The sequence below is a fragment of the Sceloporus undulatus genome, chromosome 5 (genome assembly GCF_019175285.1).
Source record: "Sceloporus undulatus isolate JIND9_A2432 ecotype Alabama chromosome 5, SceUnd_v1.1, whole genome shotgun sequence".
Classification (NCBI taxonomy): Eukaryota; Metazoa; Chordata; class Lepidosauria; order Squamata; family Phrynosomatidae; genus Sceloporus; species Sceloporus undulatus.
Window position 1 is genome coordinate 25,777,432 of NC_056526.1, and position 10,231 is coordinate 25,787,662.

At 44.6% G+C, this 10,231-nt stretch overlaps 1 protein-coding gene across 1 annotated transcript in view; it reads right to left on the minus strand.

Annotated features, from left to right (window-relative positions):
* Window positions 1-9,971, minus strand: part of AKR1D1 (aldo-keto reductase family 1 member D1) — a 59,576-nt gene extending 49,605 nt beyond the window's left edge. Inside the window, exon 1 of the mRNA XM_042468133.1 lies at window positions 9,711-9,971. Within this exon, the coding sequence (XP_042324067.1) occupies window positions 9,711-9,809 (99 nt within the window). The 5' untranslated portion in view covers window positions 9,810-9,971. The remainder of the gene's footprint in view (window positions 1-9,710) is intronic.
* Between the last annotated feature and the right edge of the window lie 260 nt (window positions 9,972-10,231).

Below are 10,231 nucleotides of genomic sequence, written 5' to 3' on the forward strand. Positions count from 1 at the left end.
GAAACCACGTGCCTCTCTTGGTGGTGGGCACTGCACTGCCGTGTATAAGAATGAAAGGAAAGAAGGCTAGCTGCCCATTTGGTTGCTGTGCCGAAGGAGGCAAAGGGAGCAGCAGCTGAGAGGCCAGCTTTCCTTTTGTTCTTGCATGTAAGAATGCAGCACCCACCACAAAGAGAGGCACATGGCTTCATGCACCTGGGTTCCTTGTACCTTCCTTGGCTGACGAAGGAGTGCCCAGTGAGTAGACTCACTGCCACCTCTGGTTTGTCGTTCTCAGGTGAGGAAGGAGATGGACAGACTTTCCTTGGCTGAGAGAGGTGCAGAGGGACCAGCTGCATGAAACCACGTGCCTCTCTTGGTGGTGGGCACTGCACTGCCGTGTATAAGAATGAAAGGAAAGAAGGCTAGCTGCCCATTTGGTTGCTGTGCCGAAGGAGGCAAAGGGAGCAGCAGCTGAGAGGCCAGCTTTCCTTTTGTTATTGCATGTAAGAATGCAGCACCCACCACAAAGAGAGGCACATGGCTTCATGCACCTGGGTTCCTTGCACCTTCCTTGGCTGACGAAGGAGTGCCCAGTGAGTAGACTCACTGCCATCTCTGGTTTGTCGTTCTCAGACCTTAGTTGGACTCAGGTTGTTTCAAGGACCTGACTTGGACTTCACTTTGCCATAAATGAAGCACTGACTCAACTCGACTTGGGACTTGTAAATGTTTAGCTACTGATTTCCTTACCTTGAAGGAGGAATCTTTTAAAGGATTTCCTAGCAGCAGGCAAGAATTGCTCCTGTGAATGTGGGAAGTATAGGCTGCCAAGTAGACCTCAACCCCTGCCTCGAGTCCAGCCTTTAGTTTAGTTCTCCCATTTGCTTTCATATCCCTCTGCTTCTTCCTCAATCCAAATGAAATAATCACACATTTTGCACCCCACCAGTCCCCTTTGTGCCATGGATCTACTTTCAACAACCTGGTTCCCCTTTTTCCTTCCTCCACCTCCATTGGAAACACAAACACAGACATACACACAGAACAACCACACCATCCATGACAGTCTTCTCACTCCTTCTCTTCACCTGATAGGCTCTGATCGTGCTGCTCCCTGACTTGAGACTTGACTTGAAAGTATCTTCCAGGCCTTGAGATTTGACATGAGTTGAGACTGGGAGTCAAAGACTTGAATACATCAATGGGGATGCCTGTCTCCTTCCTTGACCAAGAAACAAGAACCAGAGGCAGCAGCAAGCTGGGTACAGCTGAGGAAGATCGTGCTGGCTGGCTGCTGTGCAAAATGGAGGTGGGTGGGTGAGTGCAGTGATGGCAGGAGCAAGGGGACAGGCCCCCATCCTCCTTGTCCCTCAGTGGGTCAAGATGGAGGGGGTGCAGGGAGATGGAAAGAGAAGCCAGTCAGTGGTCCTACTTCCCTCCCTCACTACTTTGCATGAAGAAAAGGTGAGGAAAGATTCTGGCAGGGGCAAAAGCAGCCATGGATTGTACAGAAACTGCAAGTAGTACTCCTGCAAATAAAGGGAGTCGTACTGTATATAAGATGATGATGATGTACAGGTGATATGATATCCATGTTTAAATATTTAAAGGGATGTCATACCGAGGATGGAGTTGGCTTGCCTTCTGCTGCTCCAGAGACTACTGCGCTATGCTCTTATAGTGCTGCTATTCCATTTTTACTGCTGTGGCTGCCTCTTGTGGCATTCTGGGCATTTAGGGAAAGGCATTTAGAATTCTCAGACAGTAAAAGTGGAATAGCAGCATTATAAGAGTGTAGTGCAGCAGTCTCAAAAGACACAGAGCAATGCATGCAAACTACATGAAAAGAGATTACACCTCAACATTAGGAAGAACTTCCTGACAGCAAGAGCTGTTCAATAGTGGGATACAGTCCCTTGGAGAGTGGTGGATGTCTTTAAACAGAGGCTGGATGGCCATTTGTCAGGATTGCTTTTATTGGGAGTTCTTCCATGGTAGGGGGTTGGAGTGGATGGCCTTTTTGGTCTCTTCCAACTCTATGATTCTATGATAGTGATGATGACTACTACAACAGTAGCAGCATTCAGGGATGTACATGCTAGTCTGTATCAACATTAAAAGATGCAAAGGAATCTTGTAGGACTTTTTGAGACTAACTTAAGCTTTCATGGACTCGGTTTATACTAGAAAGATTTATGCTAGGGGAAAAATATTCTCAGTTTCAGTGGTGCTATATACTTCATTTGCATCTCTTTCCATTTTATCATAACAGCAGCAGCAGCAGAAGAAGAATGGGACATACATATGTAAGGGGATGCTGTAGGTAGAAGAAACCTTCTGAAATTCCCCTCTTGCATTGTGCTCTAAAGGGTATCATCCCTACCACAGCTTTCTGCTGCTTGACTAGAGCCAGTCCAAGGACTAAACAAACATGGGTTAAGAGGAACATGGGTTAAGAGGATCAGGCTGTAGGCATCAGGCATGCCTCAGCAGACTTGGAAGCCTGAGTACAAAGGAGAGGATAAGCTCCAGAGCCCAGCAGCATTCCACCCAGGGGCGCACACACAGATGCTCTGGGCTCCTTCTGAAAGTTAGTTTTGGCATGCAGTTGGAGGAGCCTCAGGAATCAGAGTGATGGAATCTGTTGCTTTTGTTTCAGGAACATTCTTTTGACCGCTTGGGAGGGTCCCGGCACAGTTCTTCCTCTTTTATATTTGCTCAGTGCAGCAGGACCGGCAGGGTGGCTGGTTAGTTGACCGGCTGGCAGGCAGGCAGGCAGGCAACAGAGCAATTGTTAGAAAACATGTGGGAGGTTAGAAAAGCTCATAGTCCCATTTCAGCCCAAATAGCTTTTGCAGCATTGGCAGAAGATTCCGCTGGAGTCCCAAGTTTCTAGGAACTCAGTCAAAAGCACCAAGATGCCAAGTAGATGGTCCAAGCTTCAGATCAGATTTACTTCCCATTTTGCGGCCTTATAATACATGTTAGTGCTAGGAACACAGCCTGAAAAAGGTTGTTTTGGGGCACTCCAGCTTCCCCAATCCCCCAGCCTAGCAGTGTTTTCTAAGCTTCAGTTGTAGTTCCCCTCACAGTAGCCTTTCCCTAGCTTTACATGTTAATAGTATTATACAGATTTTCAGCTAGAGGCTGGAAACCTATTATCTTTTAAGGTAACTGAGGTGTTTTTTCTTCTTCAAGGGGAAGCATTTGCAAGAGGTATTTACTGGCAAGAGAGAAGACACTGTCTTCTCCTCAACAAATGTTTCCTTTACAGGAAAGTTGAGTCTCCCTCCACTTTCCTCAAACAATTTGAATCTGATCAAACAGACTGCAGTTAATCAGTTCCAATTAATCTGAAAGGTGCTACTGGATTCATTTATGTCTTTTAATTGCTACTGGGAACACAGAAATCTGACACCAGACCAGAGACTATTTTGTTCACTTGCCGCCTCATTCTGTACCACGGTCTGTCCCAATCTGAGGCATCTTTAGATTTTTAAACTATAATTCACATCAGCTCCAAACAATGCTTCAAATGTTGGGATGATGGCTGCTATAGTTCCATTAGAGGAAGTTTTGTTTACTATGATTGGTAGTGGCTGATCAGGTTTTCTTTCTCAGAGGTCTTTGCATACTCACATTGTACCTGAGCCAAGGGATCTTGTAGCACCTTTAAGACTTAGTTTTTTGTGGGTTTTTCAGGCTATGTGGCCATGTTCTAAAAGAGTTTATTCCTGATGTTTTGCCAGCATCTGTGGCTGGCATCTTCAGCATCTGTGGCAAGCATTCTCTGAAGATGCCAGTCACAGATGCTGGTGAAATGCCAGGAATAAACTCTTCTAGAACATGGCCACATAGCCCGAAAAACCCAAAAAAAACTATGGATAACAGCCATGAAAGCCTTCGACTTCATCTTTAAGACTAATTGAGAAAAAGAAGTTGGTAGCATAGGCTTTCGTAGATGTAAGTCTCCTTCCTCAGATGTGTGGAGTAAAGTGCCTAAGAACAGACTTTTACAGTTGTGAATGTGCTGGTTGCATGTGTGACTAGCAATAGAACCTGTGGGTATGGTGATGAGGTAACAAATTCAGTTTAAGGAAGGGGACAACGGCAGGAGGAAGGATGTTGCCTAAAGCCAAAGGGATCAGATAACCATATCATTGGTGGAGGGAGTTATTGGGATTTAGTGTGGTGCTGGCTGGGAATGACAGAGATGATGTGATAAACTGTCCAAGGGAGCCCTCATGAGGCTGTGATGTTAACTAGTGTTATAATATACCTAGTGTATCAGGAAACCATTGTCTCTATTCAACCTGCTTTTGGTGGGCTGGGTTGGTGGACATATTCCAATTCTGCTGTTTTCTTTAAAATTTGTTTAAGGACTGCTATTCTAAGGTCCTTGATTTAAAAACTCTCAAATGAGAAAGCCTTATTTCCAAAGTTGTACCATATATGCCTCATGGGAACTGATCTGAAACTGAACAGGCACACACAGCCTGGCTCAGAAATATCAGACTCTTGCACATGATGATTTCCAAGCATCTAGTGATGATGATGGTGAAGTATATTGACTCTGACTCCCAGGATCCTCCATCCAGCTTCTGGGAGTTGATTTTTTTAAAAATGTACTTTTTCTAAGCTCTGGGTATAAATGAATTCTACTGAGCTTTGGCCATCTGGGACAGAATCACAGAGTTGGAAGGGACTGCAAATGCTATCTCCAACCCCTTCCCATGCAGGAGTACACAACTAAAGCACTCATGAAAGATGCCCATCCAACCTCTGTTTAAAGATCTCCAAAGAAGGAGAATCCACCACCTTCCAAGGAAATCTGTTCACTACTGAACACTTTTCTTGTAATTTGAATAGAATAGATCCTCTGCACACTCCTTCACTAGCAGGAACCAGCACAGTTATAGGGGTTTAAGTGTTGGAGTAGGCCAGGACACCAGGAGATGAGAACTCAAAATCCCTGCTCGATTTTGGACACCCACTAGATGACTTTTGGCAAGTCACAAAATCTCAGCCTGGAAGGAAAGCAATGGCACAACTCCTTTCAGTAAATCTTGTCAAGAAAACCTTATAATGGGGTTGCCATATAAGTCAGAGTTGACTGAAGTCATGTAACAATAATAATAATGACCCCCCTACTAAGCAGCAGTGTCGCAATAGTTTGCTCACAGAGCCTTACCTGAAGTGGCAAACTGTGTTCCTCATGCTAGTGGTATTTGTGAGGGCCGGAGGTGCCAGCTTTGTTTTCTGGCTCCTGTATAAACCACAACTCCAGCAAACACAGATAAAGCTGTTTAAGCTTTTGGCAGGCCATCACTCAATTTCCATGGCAGGAAGAGCAATACCAACCTTGCATAGGCATGTCAATGATGCTAGTTAAAAGGAACAGTGGCTAGACTTGGTGTGTGTGTCGGAACGGGGCGGGGGGGGGGACTGGCAACACTAGTGACAGGCTCAATTCCCCTTCAAGCCAGCTCATGACTAAGACCTAAATCAGAGCTGGAAATTGTGTAGCCTTCCTGATACTGTTGGAGGGTATGCCCTGCAGCTCCTCCCAGCTCCAGTCAGTATAGCCAGTGCTACAAGCTGCAAAATGCAATTCAACATCATCTGGAAGGCGACACAGTTCACTACCTTTCACTTAAATCCAGTTGCCCCTCCCAATATTGAATCAATGTTGATTTACCAGGTTCCCATTGATTTGTTATGACTACCCTCAAGGAGGGTAACTTATAATAGCTCCCAGATTCCCAACAGTTAGTATAACAACTACTTGCAGAAGACCTCACCAGGGCATACCTTCTTCCAACTGTCTCAATTTGACAGTCCTGAATAATCTTGACAGTCCTGATTAATCCTCTGTCATCCTACTTTTTCAGTTGCTTTTAAAATGTCCCAGTTCTTCTCTCTTCTTCCCTCTTCCTTTGTTCTCAGTTTACTTCATTTGCTGCCAAGTGAGTTCAAACTTCAAAAGCAGTTTGCATTCAGTTAACTCAGCAGTGGGAAGAGGAAAGGAGAGGAGAGGACTGAATCTTGCCCTTCCCAGTAGGTTCAGGCAAAAGCAAACAACTGCATCCTCTCTTAGTTTTTGTGTTCTTCCTCACTGATAACTTTTACTAATTTTATCACATTCTGATGTTGCTTGGCCACATGGGTCTCGGTTTCCATTAAGGTAGAATGAAGTGACAGCCATAGGTGACAAATTTGGGTGGGCTAGGACAGAGTGGGAGTGACACATTCGAGGACAGAGGACATTGCTGTGCATAACACACTGCCTCTAAACCTAGGCTGCTTCTCCCGATACAGTGTCAGTTTTTGTCCCATAACTAGTACAGTGGGACCTTGTTATTTGCTGAGATTTCGTTCCAGGACACACACACACACACACACACACACACACGGATAACAAAATCTGTGGATGCTCAAGTCTCATTAAATACCAACATAGCAAAATAGTGTCCCTTATATAAAATGGAAAATCAAGGTTTGCTATTTAGAATTTAGAATTGTTTTTTTGAATATTTTCAATCTGTGGATGCTTGAATCTGTGGATACAAAATTCGTGGATAAGGAGGGCCAACTGCATTGATTCTACAGGTAGCTTGTTTGGCTTTCATATGGGTAAGCAGATGGGAGTAGGGTATTATTTTTCCTTGACCTCAGGCAGCAAAAGGTCAGCCCTAGACCTTGTAGATGACGCCAAGCACATGCTTGCAGCCAGCACCTAATTCACATATCCTGGCTTGATGACTTGCAGCATCAAACTGCCTTGCACAAGTGAATGATTCAGCCTACATCTAACATCACAGACAGAATGTCTACATACCCACCCATCACCCTAAATGTTACACAGGATGTTATCAGGCAAGGGAAATTGGAAGTATAATCCAATGGCAATCCGAACGCAATCATGGGGCTTAACGTTATTGCGTGATAGACTGCCACACACAATTTCGGGCAATGGCAAGCTATTTTTGGGCAATGGGAAGTCAGTTTGAACGCAATTCAAATTCATGTAAATTCGCTGAACAAGCGAATTCACATGAATGCATTCTGGCCCCACTTTCTTTTCATTTGAAATCAAGAGAAATTCCTCCTGTGTGATAAACTCCACAGTCTAGAGGAGTTCATAGACTGGTGTATCAGTCAGTTATCTTGTGCCAAGCAATAAGGGAGAAAGAAATCCACACAACCTCAAGTTTTTAAACTATGCAGAACGGAATCATCTCATTCTCTGGTAAGATGTTAAAATCCTCAAACAACAAAGGCCTGTTTGCAAAGTTGTACCACATGTGCCAGATGGGACATAAGCAGCAGACAAAAGAATCCCCTCTCTGATCACACTGATGGACATGATGATTTCCAAGTATCAATAGGAGGCAGGAATTTGTGGGATCCGCCAGGTGTTGTTGGATTGCAGTTCCCTTCAGGCCTTGGCAGCATAGCTAGTGATAAAGAATGCTAGAAGCTGCAGTCCAACAACATCTGGAGGCTCACACAGTCCCTGTCCTTATCATTAAAAACAGGGAGCTTGGGATAATGGCTGTTAAGTGGATGTGAAGTCAAAGGCTTTCAAGGCTGGCATCCATAGTATTTTGTGGGTTTTTCAGGCTATGTGGCCATGTTCTAGAAGAGTTTATTCCTGAAATTTCGCCAGCAACTGTGGCTGGCATCTTCAGAGAATGTTAAGTGGTTGTTAGGTATTAGGAAAGACAAAGCAAAGTTGGGGAAAGGTGACAAGCATAGACTACAACTCCCAGGATTCCTCAGCCAGTATGACCATGGTGGCTTGGGGGTGCAGGCAATTGCAGTCCATGCATGCCACCTTCCCCCAGCTCTGAGACAAACAGTGGCTGTTCAAACAAAGACCAGAGGTCCTCTCCATATTGTGAGAGAGGAATTTCCTCCCAAAGAAGCAAACAGGGATGTTTCTACATAAAGGACCCAACTGAGAAGAAATGGGAGGCATTTCTCACTCAAGTCCTGTCCCAGGCCTTTTCTTTTTAAATAAAAATAAAAATGATTACCATTATTAGGGCAAAGATATTCATCAGAGCAGGAAGCACAACAAACAGAACCAATGGTCCAAAACACACTGCAGGGAATTCTGGGAACTGTAGCTTTGTGAAACATTTAGCCTTCTCTGTCAGAGAGCTCTGGTGCCCCAATAAAGTACAGTTCCCAGAATTCCCTAGCACTGAGCCAGGGCAGTTAAAGCAGTCTCAAACTGGATTATTTCTGCAGTTTTGGAACAATAAAAAAAACACACAACACCTTAAGCTTTATCTTACAAGAGGGGATGGATTGAAAACCTCATCACTCACAGTCATGCTGACTGTGGATGATGGGACTTGCCATCCAGCTCCACCCACCCCCTGGATGGCCAGGCTGGGGAACATTCTCCTCTCCCATATGATAGGACCTCTACATATGATAGGAATCCTTCGGCCCTCCAGATGTGGCTGGCGATATAACAATGGAACCATCCCTTCCTACAGATGCTGGGAGTTAGAGTTGAACAACAACAGCACCAAGCAGTGTCCACCCATGTTCTAGAGCACTGTAAGAAGCTATCTGTGTTCACAAGGGGCAGGATCTGGCCAAAGCAAAGTACAGGTACTTCTTAAGTCCCACTAAAGGCAAGAGAGTGGCATGCCATTTAACTCTTCAGTTCTTATTGGTGGCACTTAAAAGAGAATTCTAAAATCCACCAGTTGGGCAAATCTTTCCATTAGGAAGGACCAAAAAAATTAACCAAAAAAAAAAAAAAGGCAAGCAAGCTTTCAACTTTTCCAGAAGGCTTCATAAGGATGGGTGTTATGCTAAAAAAAAAAAAAAAAGGGGGGGGGGGGGGAGAGGGGAAGGAGTTAGGGGGAAAGTATTCATTTTGCAATTAAGGTCTTCAGGCTTGCAAATGACAGCAAATACAATATGGGGGCAAGCTTACCAACAAGGTCTAAAATGCCATTCAACCATCCCAGGGTGATGCTGCTGCAGCCAGGACATTCTGCTCCAAAGAACTCAGTCCAAAACCAGCTTAGTCCAATTCTACACAACTTAACTCAGAAGGAAGGCTCACTTCTTTCACAATGGAGTCTTCCTCAAGGTTTCCCCCCCCCCCCTCCTCCAACGAATTCCTCAATTCCCATTTCAGAGTACATAGTTTTACTCAGAGCTTGGGGGGGGGGGTTCACCTTTGGACTATAACCCTCAACCCCTGGGAAAGAGGGAGAGAAGGGGAGGATTGTAGTCCAGATGAAACTCTCTGACACATCTCAGTCCCCGTGCTTCTACTTCGCTAAAATCCCACTGATCACTGAATTCCATGAAAACATTATTATTATTATTATTATTATTATTATTATTATTATTATTATTAATTCAGCACCACCTGCGTCTAGGTAGCTCATCCCATGAAAAAATCAGTACAATTTGAAAATCTCTTTGACTTTTTTTACTCTGTCTCTTTCCCTGCTGCAAACGGAGATCGAAATGGGGACTTTAATAATATTAATACCAATACTAATAAATTGATTAATCTGCCTCTTGCATGGGATGGAAGTGTGCAGGATGATTCCAAAGTACACCAAAGCTTAAGAACTGGAGGAGGGGGGAGAAAGAAAGGAAGAAAGAATAAATGAAAGGAAAGAAGGAAGGAGTTTCCTAAGAATGAAAGATGGGGGAAAAATAAATATAGTTAGGAAAACCTTTCTTACCTGTTTGGGATCTGCATAAGTCCCCAATCCAATGACTGGCATACGATTGCCATCGTTCAGCACCAAGCAGTGCTTTGCAGCGGTGAGGTTATTCATCATCGATGCAACCAGATAAGCTGGGTGATTATGATAAGTTTTCCCCAATTTTTTAAAATAATAATAATAATAGTAATTTTTGCAAGCCTCCTGATGCACGAGATTCCTGCAAAGGAAAAGGAAGAGCAGGGTCTTTTGTGTCTGCTGCTCCAACGTGCTCCAGGCGATTGCCTCTCCGGCCGGCAGGGGGCGCGAAAGAGCAAGGGAATCCGCCGGACTCTCAAGCAAAGCTTTCGGGCGCTTTTGTGAGCCCAGCCAAGGCTTCTGCATGGCTTTAAATAGGAGCGAAGGAGAGAGCAGTGGCGTCATTAGGGCAGTGCAGGGGTGCGGACTGCACTAGGTGGCATCCTAAGTGCTGCTCCTCCTCAAACATCTGCCTTTGGGGAGAAACAAGGGGCAGCATTCACCTGTGCCCCATTAAAATG